Genomic DNA, 16,581 nt, shown 5'->3' with positions numbered 1-16,581 from the left:
TAACAGGGTACAGCAGGTTGAGAAGGGTATAGGGAGCCAGGAGGAGGATGAAGGGAGATTGGGTTAGATCAGTGTATGCTGTTTGCCTGGGTGGAAATATCACACTGAAACCCATCAATAAGTACAACTGATACCTGTTAAACAAAACATTAAAAAAATATATGTTGAGACACCCAGGGATGTAAAACTCATACTTAAGAAAATATCTGGGTAGGAGAAAGAGATTGGGAAGGGCCTCAAGTGCATAATGGCTGAAATCTTAAAGGCAGAGATCTCATGGTGACTAGTCCAGAAAGTCAAGATCAGAGAACTCAGAAATAAATCAAGATTAATGAGTGGAAGGAGGAAGAGAGACTGTGGAAGAGAGAATTCAGCAGAATCGTTCAGATACAACTCTCAGCTTCTGGGTGGCAATTTGCGGATGTAAAAAGGCTTTCTTTCTTCCAAATACATATTCCCTTTTACATTTCCTGAAATGTAATCTAAAGAGGTAACAGAAGTGTGTACAGTTACACAGTTATCAATAGTAATAATTTTACATACTGCAGTATGTAACTAAAATTGAAAAAGAGTGGCAGAAGGAAACAACCTAACTACTCAAGGAGAGGATCAACTTTCTAAAAAATGGTAAGCACCTTTACATTGTGGAATGCTGTAACATTAAAAATAATATATTCAAACAAAATCTAATGATAAAAGAAAATTATCCCAATATAACTCTAAATAAAACACTATTGAAATTCATAAACACAGCATGATCCTAATCTTTAACCCATGTCAGTGTGCCATTGTGTGAGTTGGTTGGTGTGTCTAAGCATGTTTAATAAAATGAAACACTCCAAAATTGATGCCAATTTCTGTCCAGTGAAGCTGCAAGCAATGTTTATCTTTATTATTTTCTATATTTTCAAATCCCCAGTTAACACGTGTTACCTTTAAAACATGAAAAATCTACCTTTTTAAGTGCTATAGACATCTGGTATGCTCTTATAAGTGACTTTATGTAACAGCATTTTATTTCTACATTAAAAACACAAGTTAATTACTGAACTTCTCATTATGGAAGCATTTCCCTCATATTTACCGTCAGCAGTTGTTTCTCAACTTCGTCATGAACTAGATCAATTCCCATTCTCTTCTCTCGATGAAAGAGACATTCTCGAGCAACCTAGAGATCAAGAAATAATAGAATATGTCAATTTAAGCTGACCAAAACCAGTGTCTATCAGTTCTAAAATAATGTTTAATAAATGTCAATAGACACTCCCAATAGCAACTTTTGAAACCATTTTGTGAGACTCTAGCATGAAAATGACAGTGAAATTAAGAAAATCTTTGTGCTAGTTAAAAGATAAAGAATTAGCTCTTCAAAATAACTTGAAAAGCCGGGTGCAGAGATGCACACTTATAATCCCAGAGGCTCAGGAGGCTGAGGCAGGAGGATCAAAAGTTCAAAGCCAGCCTCAGCAAAAGCAAGGCACTAAGCAACTCAGTGAGACCCTGTCTCTAAAGATACAAAATAGGGCTGGGGATGTGGCCCAGGGGCTGAGTGCTCCTGAGTTCAATCCCTGGTACCGGTAATAATAATAATCATCATATCTTGAAAAAATTCCCAATTTGGAAAGTTGACAAAATTAAGCAGATGACCTCTATTCAATCTCCACAATAGCATCTGAGAAAGTTAGCCGGCCTTAGTTTGTTCAAGAGAAATATTTCTATAACATGAAACGTAGACTTAAAGATATTATTTCCAAATATTTTCTAAGGAGAGAGTAAGGAAGAAATGAATGATCATTTTTCAAGATATCAAATATATGTGTAGCCAAAACTTCAAGGGATTGCTTTTAAAGTGTCATTTATTATTTCCTAATTACAAAAATAATATACTTTTATTAAGGAGAAAAATATAGAAAATAAGTCTTGACCACATTTCTGTCATTGTTCTGTTTTATTTTTTAATGTAATTTTATGTAATGCAATTTTATGTAATGCTTTATAATTGACATTAAATAGTAGACCCCTGTAACAAAGTATGCTTTGAGACAGAGTATGTTAATGACTCCAATGGAAAAACAACTTAGATTGCTACTGATAAATAATGTATGAAAGAACATTATGTAGCTGTTAAAATGCTTTTTTGAAAAACTATTTTATGACATGAGAGTACTGTATAATGTTAAATTTTTTAAAAGCATAAAATATGAAAGTATGTACACTACAATCCAGATATAATTGAACAATATCTTTGCATGTATCTCTCATTATTTTATATAATTTACACTTAGTAGAAGGAGAATTAATGGTCAAGGAGAACTCTTGATTATTTTAGGTTATATTACTAAATTATTTTCCAGAAAAATTTCTACCAACCCATGGTCCCACCAGTAATCTATATAAAGTACCTGTTTTTTGTTTCTTTTTTTTTTAAAGAGAGAGAGAGAGAGAGAGAATTTTAATATGTATTTTTTAGTTTTCGGGGGACACAACATCTTTTGTTTGTATGTGGTGCTGAGGATCGAACCCGGGCCGCATGCATGCCAGGCGTGTGCGCTACCGCTTGAGCCACATCCCCAGCCCCAAAAGTACCTGTTTTCTGCTCCTTTGCCAATCTTAGATGTTATAAGTTTTAACTACCAAAAATCTAATAGGCCAAAGATGGTCACCACATTGATTTAATGTTGTCTTATTAAATTTAGCATTTTTCCTTATATAGCTGATCATCTATATTTTGTTTTGAGATTTGTGTTTATGCAACTAACTCTAATTTTAATAAGAACCTTCTGATTCTGTTTTGACAGTAAGTGTTCAAGCATACAAGAACATCCAGACAAAAACTGAAATTAGAATCATCTTACTAAAAGTCATCACTAAATCTCATCTGAAAATTAAGAGGGCAACCAACTATCATTTTAAGGATACTTTCAATCCATGAAGGTAGGGTGGGGGCTGTAGAATAAACAATAATCTTCAATATGAGCTGGGACTCAGAGGAAGTATAGGAGGCCTTCAATTCAGAATGAATTAATTTTTAAAAATCACCATTAGTGTACTACTAATGTTTGTGCCTACCAACCTTCGTCAGGATTCTGGGAGTTTTGTTTGTGTGTGCTTGTGGTTAGTGGGGAGGGGGTTTGATAGGAAGTGACAGTGTGTAGGATGCTCAACAAACTCCTTAAACAACTAGACATCCCAGCTCCTTGCTCTCCAAACTCTCCTACCTACAGGTACCATATTAAAGACTCACTGCAAATGCTTTTCACAAGGAAATAACTCATGCAAACATGAAGATGTTAGCTATGCTCATCAAAATGTATACAACTTCCATAATAACTTCTATGATTTGCACATATTGAAATATGGAATGTCCTCTTTCGATGGTGCAGGGCAGCATGGGGTTGGAGGACCCATCATGTGGTGCAAGGGTTGGACATGATTTGAGCTCACTCAAAAGCCAGTTAGGAGACCAGTAACTAACTGGAAACTGCCTCTATGACCATGGCAGTTGTCCTAACCTCAGTCCCATGTCTCTATTTTAAAAAGGTCACTCTATTTCATAAAGTGGTCTCATTTGACAATTTGTCCCCTGAAACAGAATCACAACATGTATACAGGAGGCAGCTCATGACACAAACTAAGAGAATAAAATTCTTTTCCTTAAATATTTTTAATCTTTTTCTAGGGACAGCAGGGATCAAGAAGGCTTTCTAAGAATTAAGATGGTATTTTCACCCCAAACATTGTACATTCTAATGAAGTCTCCTTAATTAGTCTTACCTGCTTTGCATTGAGAACTTAAGGTGGTTGCATAGTGTGTTGAAATGGCAATGGTTTTACCATAATTGAAACCAGTTACAGATTCATCGGTAGGGGATTGTGTCTACAAGTGAAATAAACCATAATCTGATAAAAATAAATAAATAACCTCAGAAATTCAACCAGTTGGGCTATAATCATCAAAATGCAATGCCTTTTATCGTAAACTCTATAGTTACCTGAAGGGGGGCTTCAGACTCCGCCAAAGCCCTCTCCAATCTTTTCTTAACATCAGTAAGTGCATTTGTCTCCCCAATCATTTCATCCAACTCATGAGTGATTTCAGATTTCCAAAATCCTATGTCATTGACACGTTCTCCCAAATTTTGGGTGGTGTCGGCCTGGGTTTTTCTTGTTTGTTGATACTTGTCTTGAATGAGGCGAGATGTGTCTACTCTGAGTCTCTCCGAATTGTGCCGGGATGTATTAGACTCTTGGAAGTTGGTTAAATTGGACCTGTACCAATCATCAGGAGTATATCTTGTGAAGAGAGTGGTTCTGTTGGAAACAAAGGGAAGCATGCTGCTCTCTGACACCCTCTGAGATCTGGTGCAGTATGGGCCCAATGTCGGAAAGTTGGAGGCAACTTTGTAGTATGTGCTGGGTCTCCAAGGAAGGCTCAAGCTGTGGGTAAAATTGCGATGGGGAAAGGAGTTCCTGTAGCTTGATGCCAGGGTACTGATAGCTGGTAGAAAGCTGGTTGGTGCTGGTGGAGGGCGGGCATAAGTTGCTGTTAAAGTGGAACCTAAAGGTTCCATGGTGCCCAAACACGATCTGTAAATCTGTCCTGTTTTGACCCAAGAAGAAATAGAAAGTCATATTAATTAATCTCATTAAACATACCAATAAAAGGACAAATCTTAGTTACAATGCTTCCTAACTCATTAGATATTTGTTCTAAATCATTCCTCATGCTTCCAAGTGGTGAATAAAATAAATATATTTTCTTCTCTGTGTCTCTAGAATGTAGTAAGGTTTCATTTTTTTTAATTGGCCATTTGAATTTTTAATTTTTTTAAATTAAGAGAGTAGTACTGTTTCACCATAACAAATTCAAATCAAGAGCTTCTATGCAATCTAACAGATAGGGATTAAAATATTGGCCCTGCTATTTACTAGGTATAGGACATAGGGCAAATTACTAATCTCTCTGTGCCTCGCTTGCCTCATCTATAAAGTTGCTTTTTGAAAAAGCAAATTCAAAATAACTTGAGGCTGAAAGGTCCCAAAGATTGCCTTGGTTCTCACCTTTTCTCCATGTCAAATCTAGGAATAATTTAGTTTTCTTCTAGCAAGAAGTTTCAATGGGAATAGACCACTCCTACTTTACTTTGGATAATTCTTGACAATAATGGATCCAATAACCAACAGCTCACTTGGTCTTTTGACCATGGAATTTCCAGTGCAGAATGCCATTTGAGTTTTTCCAATACCTGCTGTGTTGACATTTTGAGATACCTCAACCCAGAATTGTCAAATGTTGAACCATGAGCCATCTCTTCCCAAGAGATGCTGGTTCATAAGCCAAGGGAGATATGTGGACTGAGAAAAATAAATCTAGTGTAGATTAGCACTTACAGATTTGTTTTTAAATTAGGGATGGGGTGTCACTTTGAATCTGGAATCTAAATCATAAAACTCAGTTATTGAGAACTCAAGAAGTAGAGCTGGTCATGTATGACAGTAAGCATCACATGAAGAGACAGTATTTTATAGCCACACTTGGAATGCAAGCTCCAGCCAACCGTCTTTTGAAACCATTCAGAAAGACTGAATAAAAGACATTGCATGATGATATCTCATCAAAGTATTTCACCATCATGTATTTTTATTATTGTTGTTATTGGCCAAGAAAACTGAAGCTGTATTGACTTAAAACACTTAAACTTCTACCTCCAACCATGATCAAGGAATAAAATTCACACTAGACTCTTACTTTCAAAAACCTACACCAGATATATGAAATTGCTCTTGTACTTTGGATAACAAGCAGCACAGGACTCTGACCCCTGAGAGAAGAGAAACAATTAAGATAATTCTCTGATTATAATGGCATTACACATGAAGGAAATTTCCAAACCACTGTGGAAAAAAAAACAGATAAAAATAAAATAAGCCTGGCAGCCTTTGTGAGCCAAGAAAGTAATCAGAATTTGGGGAGACTGAGGCAGCTAGACACCGTGAAGTAGGATTCTGGAATAAAGTTAACAGACAAAGAGCTCTAGAAATCTCTATAGGGATCCACGTAAGCCTTCACTGAGTCGGAGTCTGCACACACATCATGGGACCTTCCATAAATGTCAGCAAAGAGAGATGGCAGAGCTAGAAGTTGAACAATTTCTAGGGCTCACTGAGGGTGGAGATATGTTTTGAACTCAGACTAACCAATATGAGAATAAATGGTGAATACTCAAACCATCCAATGGAGACTTCAGAATGGACACACATTTGAAGTAAGGCAGAACTGTTCCTGGAGGGAAAATACCACAGACTAACTGTAGCAAACAAATCCTTAAAACAGGCCTCAAAGAAAGGAAACTGATCCACAAGTAACTTAACTAACTGCCAGACAACATCAAGACACTCCACTATGTAATAACACAATGTCCAGCATCTAGTCTAAAACTACCAGACATCCCAAGAGATAGGAGAATGTGATCCCTAATTAGGAAAAATCAGTCAATGGAAGCAACTCTAGAAATGACAGAGGTGATGATTCTAGAAAGCATTTAGGACAAGTTCATAATTAAGAGAGAGATGTAAGATTTAAAAAAAATAAACCAAATGGAGCCCCCTGTGTGGTATGCAATCCTAGCAACTATGGAACCTGAGGCAGGAGGATGACAATTTCTAGGCCAGCCTGGGCAACTTAGTGAGACCCTGTCTCAAAATAAAACATAAAGCAGGGCAGGGATGCAGCTCAGTGATAATGCACGTCTAGTTCTACCCCAAGTACTGCAACAACAACAAAAGAGCCAAATGGAACTTTAGAGAGGAAATATATAATATGTACCTATACAATATATACTTGCACAATTTCACTAGATGGGATTAATAACAGATTAGGCATCAGATAAATAAAGATTGGTGAGCTCAAATCCTAACCAAACTGAAGCACAGAGGGGTTTTTTAACACTGAAAATCAAAAGTAAAAAGTCATCTCAGTAGCCTATATAGTACAAGAGTAAGTGGTTTAATATATTCTATTTAAAATGCATTAGGAGAGAGGAGAGGGTAAAAACATGTGAAGACATATGATCATTTTCCAAATGTGATGAAAACTATAATCTCCACAAACTCCAAGAGAATAAACACACACATATGCATACACTCCACTACCAGAATTTCCACCCAAGGCTCATTGAAGTCAAATTGCTAAAAACCAGTGAAGAAGAAGGAACAAAGATCAGAATTAGTTTAGAATTATTGTCAGAAACTATGCAAGCCAGAAGATAATTAAGCAAGATCTCCACTTTATTATTTATTTATATTTTTCTCTTTCTTTCTTTCTTTTTCTTTTTTCCAATGCTAGGGATCAAAGTGTAAGACTAGAATTCCCTATCTAGTGAAAATATTCTTGAAACAGTAAGATGAAATAAAATATTTTGAAAGAAAAACCAAAAGAATTCATCAGCAGCAGACCTGTAATAAAAGAATTGTTAAGGGAAATTCTTCAGGCAAAAGGAAATTATACCAGATGGAAACTTGGATCTACACAAAGAAATGAAGAATGTCAGAAATGGTAAGCATTTGTGCTAATACTAAAAAGAAAACTTTCCTAACTTTCAAAGTTCTTTTCAAATTTCCTTTCAAATTTGGTTAAAATAAAAATAACAAAAGTTTCTTGTGGAGTGTATAAAATATAAGTAATTATATGGTAATGAGTACAAATAATTGAGGGTTTAGATGGAAATATAACATAGGTCTTATAACTGAACAGAATGCTATTTAAATGTATCCTGTGATAGTTAAAAACCCATGTTGCAAACTTTAGAGCAGTAGTTTTCTCAAATATGTAATCTAAGTTCCCCATGCACAGTCTAAGACCTTTTCAGGAGTGAAAAAGTTAAAATTATTTTAATAGTAAATACTTGGATGCTATTCACCTTATTTTTTTGTCCCATTATCTCACAAATTTACAGTGCTTTCCAGAGGTGTCATGATATGTGATATCACAACAGAATGAGCAAAAAATATATGTAAATTCAGCTATTAAAATAGAAATTAAAGAACTTTATCAAAAATGTAAAACAATACCATATTTATCAGTAATTTTTTGTTGTAGAAATTCATGTTTAATAAATATGTAGGGGGCTGGGATTGTGGCTCAGCGGTACAGCACTCGCCTGGCACGGGTGGGACGCAGGTTAGATCCTCAGCACCATATAGAAATAAAGACATTGTGTTGTATCCATCTACATCTAAAAAGTAAATATTAAAATAAATAAATAAATATGTAATTTGTTAGTATATAATGTGCTATTATAGTTTTTTAAATGAATTCATATTTTAGTTTCTAAATTTTAATTTCATATAAATATATATACACATATATGAGTATACATATATGTGTATATATATTTCCACATATATGAAAGCCCTTTGAGATATACAATATGTTGTAAACGGGTCCTGACCGAGATACCAAAGTGTTTTTTAATTGCTGACCTAGAGTAATTTCTAAAGAAAAAAAAAAAGTTCTAGCTAATAAGCAAAAAGTGAAGAAAAAAATGGAAGACATATAACTAATTTAAGCGGAGGGGGGAGGACAAAAGCAAGACAAAGCAAAAACAAATTACAAAATGATAGATATAAATCCAACTATATCGATAATTACAATAAATGGTCTAAACAATACAATTAAAAGTCACAGATTTTTAGAATAGTTTTTGAATAGCAATATTAAGCTGTATGCTGCCTAGAAAACTCCCGTTTTAAATATAAAACACAAATAAGTTAAATTTTAGAATGCAGGAAAATGTATGCTTTGTAAACACAAACCAAAAGAACACTGAAGTGGCTACCAAATAGATCTCAGAACAAGAAATATTATCAGAGATAAAGTTAGAAATAAGGATAAAGGGATCAAAGAGACATACAATTTTAAATGTCTATCTAATATCATTAACAAATGAATAACCAAAAGACTGAGAACTAAAATGAGAAATAGTCAAATACACAATTGTAGTTGGATATTTCAACTCTATTTGCTCAGTAATTAATAGAAAAAGTAAACAGAAAATTGGCTAATAGACTTTTTGAATGACATTGCAACTATCTGAACCTAATTTACATCAGGAAAACACCTACCCCAAAGAGCAGATTGTTCTATTCCCAACTGCACAGAAACATTCACCAATATAGACCATATTATAAACCATAAAACAAGTCTCAAATAATCATAAAATATTGAAATCATACAAGGAACATATGTTCTCTGAACATACCAGAATTAGAAATAAATAGTAGATATTTGGAAAATCCCCAAACAGAAGAAAATTAAACAACACAGTTCTAAATAACTCATAAACCAGTCTAGAAATCACACAGAAATTAGAAAATTGCATTCATTGAATGAGGATAAAAACAGAACACCAAAATTTGTGAAATGTATCTAAATAGTAATTGGACGGAAGGTTATAACTTTACTACTTCTATTAGAAAATAAGAATGAGCCAAAAATCAGTGACCTGTACTTTAATCTAGGGGTAGGGGCGGGGGGAAACAAAGCAAACACAAAATACAAGGAAAAAATAATAGAAAAAAAATGAAACAGAAAATGGGCAAGTAGAGAAAAATTAATAAAACCCTATCAATAAACTGGTAAACCTCTTGCCAGACTTATTAACATGAGAGAAAAAATTACTAATATCAGTAAAAAAGAGGGAATATTACTACATACCCAGAAAATGATAAAAAGTTTATAAAACAATATTACTGACAACTTTATGCTAATCATGAACGGATAAAATTATTTAAAAAGATATAAATAATCAAACTCAAGGAAGAGATAGGTAGCCCATCTCTGTAGTACCCCTGTAGTAACTAAAGAAACTGAATCTAGGGGCTGGGGATGTGGCTCAAGCGGTAGCGCGCTCGCCTGGCATGCCTGCGGCCTGGGTTCGATCCTCGGCACCACATACCAACAAAGATGTTGTGTCCACCGAGAACTAAAAAATAAATATTAAAAAATTCTCTCTCTCTCTCTCTCTCTCTCTCTCTCCTCTCTCTCTCAAAAAAAAAAAAAAGAAAGAAACTGAATCAATTCAGTCTTCTCTCAAATAAAAACTCAAACCTAGTATTGACTGGTAAATTCTACCAAACTTCTAAGGAAGAGATCATTCCTCCATTTTTAAAAGCATACGGTTTCTTTTGCTGATCTAAGTCCCTTACAATGTTTTAACTTCTCTACATCCTAATTCAGTCATTTCCAAAGGGGGCATGTGCAGCACATACTAAGATTATTAACTAATGCTATAACTATCTCATATTTTCAAGGAAATTAAACAAATTCTTTGGAAAAGTGAATGAAAATAGCTATGCAAAAGTCCATCCCCTTGATCAGGCATTTTTTTTTTATTATGGTTTTATTCATACCCAAATAGCATTTTAAGAAATTGAGAAATGTGCTACATAATCAAACATAGTGTCTGGTTATGTTCATTTAATGTGTGGTCAATAGGTATTTACATATTGAAAAAAGCTATAATAGTCTTCTGTAAATATTGACATGAGATAAATATAGAACCAATCGGAGACATTTGAAATACTAAGAAGTTTCATTGATAATACAAAATCTGGCCTCAAATAAAATGACATATTTTATTAGCACATTTAGGCCAGACTTTAAGCTCATAAAAATTTTAAGGTATAAAAATCTATGCATCATTTCTGCAGAAGACACAAATATAAAAAGTTTACTGAAATTTCCCACCTCTGCCTAAGATCTGTGGCAAGCAGAGCCTTCAAAGGTTCTCCCATTCAACTCCCTAGTTCCTTTAGTTCTATCTACTTACTGAGTTTCAAACTAGAGAAGGAATAAAATATTGCCACAAATACATTATAATGGAATCAGAAGAAATGAAACCAGATTTCAATGTTTAAGTCATGTTTCTTTATGCATAGGACTGAATAATAAAGGAAAAGCTAAATGATCTCTCTTCCCCCCAAAATGGAAAGAAATTCTGTTTTTTTGATGATGTATGAAGTACTACACACTGGACAGCCATGTGCAGTATCTAGAAAACTTTAAGGGGATATTCCCTTTGGCTCAGCTCTTCAACTCTTTAATGTATACTTAGAGAAACTCGAATATATATAAAATCAGAATGTACAACAATATTTTTCTAATATTTTTTAAAGGGAGCAACCCAAAAGTCCATCGACAGGAGGATACATATGTAAATTTTGGTAACTTTGTGTAAGAATTGGCACACATCACCTAGTGAATCACCTAGAGCATATACAGTATAATACTATTACATAAACTAAAAACAACACTATATATTGGTCTTTGGATAAATAAGTAGTAAGAATATAAAATACATTGGATATAAGTAAACATTAAATTTGGTAGGTGAGTACAATAAGGAAGGAGAGAGGGGAATGAGCTAGAGGCCTCAGCTGTACCTGTTTAGAGAGGAAAAACTATATTAGGGGGAAAAACTATGTTAGGGCTAGGTACATAGATAATTGCTTACTGGGCTTATTGAGTGAAGTATTCCACTTTTAAAAAAAAGACTAAAATATTTTATCAGATGCCTCAAAACACTAATACTTATTATTATAACTCTTTGCTTGCTTTTTTCACAATGACCAAGTGAATAATTTTACCCAGTTCCAGAATGTTTCTTACAACACCATGAGCAAACCAGAAGAAAACCTTAAGGGGCTTGGTTTAACTGCCAAAACCTATGTGAGAGCTTCACAGATAGAGATGAACAGGAATGGCTTTGGACAGAGAGAAAACACTTGACCAGTCTGAAAAATACATGTATGAAGATTTGAATTTGAATTTGGTGTCAACATATCTTATATACAAACAGAGATATGAAAAAATTGTGGTATATATGTGTATTAAGAATTGTAATGCGGGCTGGGGATGTGGCTCAAGCGGTAGCGCGCTCGCCTGGCATGCGTGCGGCCCGGGTTCGATCCTCAGCACCACATACCAACAAAGATGTTGTGTCCGCCGAGAACTAAAAAAAAAATAAATATTAAAAATTCTCTCTCTCTCTCTCTCTCTCTCTCTCTCTCTCTCTCTCTCTCTGTTGTGTCCGCCGAGAACTAAAAAAAAAATAAATATTAAAAATTCTCTCTCTCTCTCTCTCTCCCTCCCTCCTCTCTCACTCTCTCTTTAAAAAAAAAAAAAAGAATTGTAATGCAAAAAAAGAGTACATGTATAATAGCATAATTTGGCATGAATATATATATATACAGAGTTACGAAAAATTTTGCTGTATATGGGTAATAGTGAGTGTAATGCATTTCACTATTGTAATGTATTTAAAAAATAAATAATAAAAATTTAAATAAATAAAAATAAGGACAAAAAAAAAAAAAAAAGGAATTCTGTCTTTGAACCACCAAGTGATTGTAAGACCCCCCCAGTGGCTGCAAAGCCCTGCCCAGTGAAGCAGAAGGAACAAGAGGGACATGTTTGGGGTGGCAAGCACCACAGTGGAAAACAATAAATTAGTATTAGGCCACATGGTTGCTTGTTTATTATATTTATTGTGTGGAGTATTTCATTTAAAAAAAAAAAAGGAAAAGAATATTTTATCCGCTATCTTAAACTGCTAACAGGTGTGAGAAATTGCATGACCCTGGGGCTCGGATGCCCTTTTTTGGTTATTTTACAAATAACTTCTCAATCCCTGAAAAGCATCAGAAAGATAAATCACGCGAGCGCAGGAGACCTGGTAGGAGGTGTCGGTGGGTCTGTCCGGTTTTATGTGAGGCTGAGACAGAAAAGTGAAAACCCAGGGAAGGAATGCAGGGTTTCCGCGACCTTCCCGCGATTCGGGGGCCAGACGTTGGAGCCCTGACAGGCGAGGAGGGTCCCTGCCGGGGGTCACCCAGCCGCAGGCGCGGGTCGCGGAGACCACTCACCTGTCATTGTGTGCCGACGAGGGGCGGGGAAAGGGGCGTTGAAAGCAAAGGTCTAGGACCCACTACCATCGCCCACTGAGGCTCAGACCCCGAGCGGTCTGGCCTCTGGCCACGCCTTTCCCCATCTGCGGCTTCAGCTCCCGCGGGCCACTCAACGGCTGCCCCGGGCGACTCGCCGGGAGCCGATTGGTCGGTCAAGGGAGAGGCGGGAGCTAGGAGCTGCAAGGCCTGGAAGGAAACCCCGCGGAAGGCGGTTGCCAGGGACGCTCTCGCGCTTAGTAACCGCGGTCCCGGGGAAGAACTGCTGGGTCCTGGAAGTGAAAGGGATGAGGGCTACCCAAGGGACTCTGACCGGGCACGGCGATTCCTCCACCCCCTTCTCGAAGCCTTTCATTCTGAATTCTTCCAGATGCATAGAACTTGGCGGCCCATTCTGAAGAGCACCAGGGAGGGAAGCCACTGTCCTGGAATGTTGACAAGCCCCCACCTTTATGCTTGTCTTCTTCCCAGCAGAACCTCTCCTAGACGGGGTTATCTAATCTTCTTCCCCTCCTTCCTGACTTTAAGGGAAAAAAAATGGGGACTTTTCCTCTCTACTAAAATTTTCAGTAACAAAGTTTCGTCCAGTCCCTAGGTCACAAACTCCTCCTGTTCCAAACCCTCTAATAGGAGTCTATATTTTACAGATGTGAAAGCTAAAGCTAGGAGATTTTAATTGACTTAAACATAGTCACCCAGCAGCAGAACTAACACTAAAGCTCACCTCCGCCAAGGTTCAAGAATGCTTTCTGCAAAGCAGCAAGTGTACCGTGCAAGACTGTGCATGAGCGGAGGGGAGTATATGCTGTTACTTGGGTAACTGTTAACACCGGAGAAAATAAAGTGCTCAGTTCATCATTCTTGGTATCGCTTGTGTGACACTGCACCAAAGAGCAAGGCTGGGAGACTTGCCAGGATAAAGCAACCCCAGAGGGACCTTACTGAAGACTCCAGGTTGGGTAGCCCTCAGCTTCAGTCATTCAGAAACTTGATGCTGTGGACTTCTCTGGTTTATCAGAGGCTAATGCCAACCAAACTCACAGGAATCTTAAATAGAAAATTTAGAATGCTACCACCAAAGTTTACTTAAACAGCATGGCCCTCTAACAATGGAGATAAGCCCAGAATATTTTCCCAAGTAGGAAAACTATGAGAAACACCTTATTAGACTCAACAAGCCAAGTTTACCATATACCATAACACAACACTGCCAGTGCTGTCCTTTGGCTTTCTTATGTTCCTTGTCATTAGCTCTTTCTACTTTTGGCTTAATTATTTTTAATTATTTTGGCTTAATTATTTTTTAATTATTTTATATTTTAATTATTTTTTCACACTGAGCTACCTTTATTATTCTTTTTCTTTCAACCATAATATACTGCATTTTGTATTAGCTCTTGAATTCAGGATGGACCAGGTGAGAGACAATACAATAAATACTAACACCTTGATTCTTTAAGAGGCCAGAGACTGGCAACCATTCTGTTTTAGTCAGCTCCTTCATCATAGCGACTAAAACACCCAATAGAACAACTTAGAGGAGGGAAAATTTATTTGTGGCTCATAGTTTCAGAGGTATTGGCCCATAGAAGGTCAATTCCACTGCCCTGGGCCCAAAGTGAGGCAGTAAGTCATGGAGGGAGGGATCAATGGAGAAAATCTCTTTTTCCTTCATGGCAGCAAGAAAGCAAAGAGAGAGAGGGGGCCACAGGTAAGATCTACCCTTCCAGGGTACCCCCAGTGACCCACCTCTCTAGCCACACCCCACCTGCCTGCACTTACTACCCATTCATTCAAACTAGGATGATCAGTGAGGTTATAGTTCAATCACATTCCTGCATTAAGACTGGAGTTTTGGGGTACAAATCACATCCAAACCTTACATTCTAAAATAGTCTTAATTTCCTGCAAACTTCTTGATGATACACAGTCCTTGTGTTTTGCACACAACACGCTCAGTATGATTGCTAACTGAATATCAAATTCACTCAATGACTGATTTAAAACCAACAGGTGGAATTCTAGCGGAATCTGGTGTACTGAATGTTACATTGAATCAGTGCATTTTATAAACCTCCTGATTAAAATTCCAGGTTAAATTGGCCAACTTGGGTTTGCACAGAAAGAACCGAATGATTTTCAAAGAGTTGAATGGTTTAAAAAAAAAAAAAAACATGGTTAGATATCCTCTCAAAAGATTGTTACATTATTATCAAATCTTCACCAGAATTAAGAGGTTCATTCTAAGCCTTCGAACTTATTTTATAATGGAGATTTCCAGCAATTTTTATGTGCCTTGTTTATAAAAGGAACAAAGCAAACCAACCTACATTAAGCTATTCAAACTCACCGTCCTCGGTAGCCCCCAAAGTTTAAGAATATATCTGTCTCTGTTCACTGCACCCCCAGTATGTGGCTTTCCACCCGCCGTGAAGGAAGTTCACAATCAATTTTTATTGAATGAAAACATGAATGTGGGATGCTTATGGAAGTCAAAGAATATCAAAGATATGGAAGTGGAAAGGCAATAAAGCAGATTTTGCTTATTTTTATAATTTGGCCTAAGGAACACACAGCTTGAGGCCATCTTGATAACTTCCTTCCTCTGCCCTGCAGTCACCAAACTTCCTCTGCAGTGGGTGGCACTGGGGCTTCCTGACACTCAGCCCTTACTCTTCATTCAAATGCACCAGCTCCTTCACAGCTCCATTTCCTCACCAGAAACCAAGGGTGGGTGTGTCTATCCTCACTCCTAGACTCCACCCACTGGTTCCATCCTCCTGGCTGACTCATGCCCACAGCGCCTTCCTCCATTCCCACTCCCAGACTGAAGTTGTGCTACTAATTTAGTACACGGCTGCTCACTACACATCACTGCTACTCACGTTCAGTCGACACTTAGATGCTATCCTTCAGAAATCTATGTATTCAGCTCTGTGCATGTTCCTAATGTATAAAAGAACCATCTCTCCTAAAACTCACTTTTCACACCTAGACTCCTGGTGAGTGCAAAATTTAGCCTCTAATTACATGAAGATGAAATCATTGTCACGTCCTCATCTTCCCTTCCATACTTTACCAACTCCAGGTCTCTTCTCTTACTCATGATCCCATCCTTAGGAAAGGATGTTCATGAGAAATTCTTTAGGAAAGGAAGATTTTTCTCATGAACATTCACTCGGAACCATATGGCATTGCATTCCACCATCCAGATACTTTAAATAGCCCTTTCACATACAACCACTTCCACTTCTCTTTCTCCCTAGGAACTCTCCCTTCCATTGTTAAGCATATGCCAATAATTCTTGTTATCAAATTAAACTACTAGGCTTTCCTTCTTCTTCAAGTTATCCACCTACAATTCCCTTCCTTTCCCTGTCAAATCTCTAAATAAAAGGAATATGTTCACAGCCTCAGCATAAATTATTACCGAGTGTCCTGACTACCCCTGGATTGAAGAAGTCAAGTGGCACATCTATGTCCATGTCTCTGGCCTAGTGTCTGGTCTAGGTGACATTTCTACTGCCACCCTCCAATAAATTTTCCTAAATTGTAAGCTCCATGAGCTAGACAAACATCTCTCATCTATCCAAATTAAATCCCATAATGTTTAGGACA

At 36.8% G+C, this 16,581-nt stretch overlaps 1 protein-coding gene across 1 annotated transcript in view; it reads right to left on the bottom strand.

Annotated features, from left to right (window-relative positions):
* The window catches only part of TEKT3 (tektin 3), a gene marked incomplete at its 3' end in the record, with an annotated part of 36,548 nt that extends 23,503 nt beyond the window's left edge, over positions 1-13,045 (bottom strand). Inside the window, exons 1-3 of the mRNA XM_081270963.1 lie at positions 12,925-13,045; positions 3,993-4,600; positions 1,085-1,168 (exon numbers count right to left, since the gene is read on the bottom strand). Coding sequence (XP_081127089.1) covers positions 1,085-1,168; positions 3,993-4,600; positions 12,925-12,931 — 699 coding nt within the window. The 5' untranslated portion in view covers positions 12,932-13,045. The remainder of the gene's footprint in view (positions 1-1,084; positions 1,169-3,992; positions 4,601-12,924) is intronic.
* Between the last annotated feature and the right edge of the window lie 3,536 nt (positions 13,046-16,581).

This window comes from Spermophilus citellus, assembly GCF_964194105.1.
Source record: "Spermophilus citellus genome assembly, chromosome: 17".
Taxonomy (NCBI): domain Eukaryota; kingdom Metazoa; phylum Chordata; class Mammalia; order Rodentia; family Sciuridae; genus Spermophilus; species Spermophilus citellus.
This window is presented reverse-complemented; position numbering and strand designations above follow the sequence as displayed.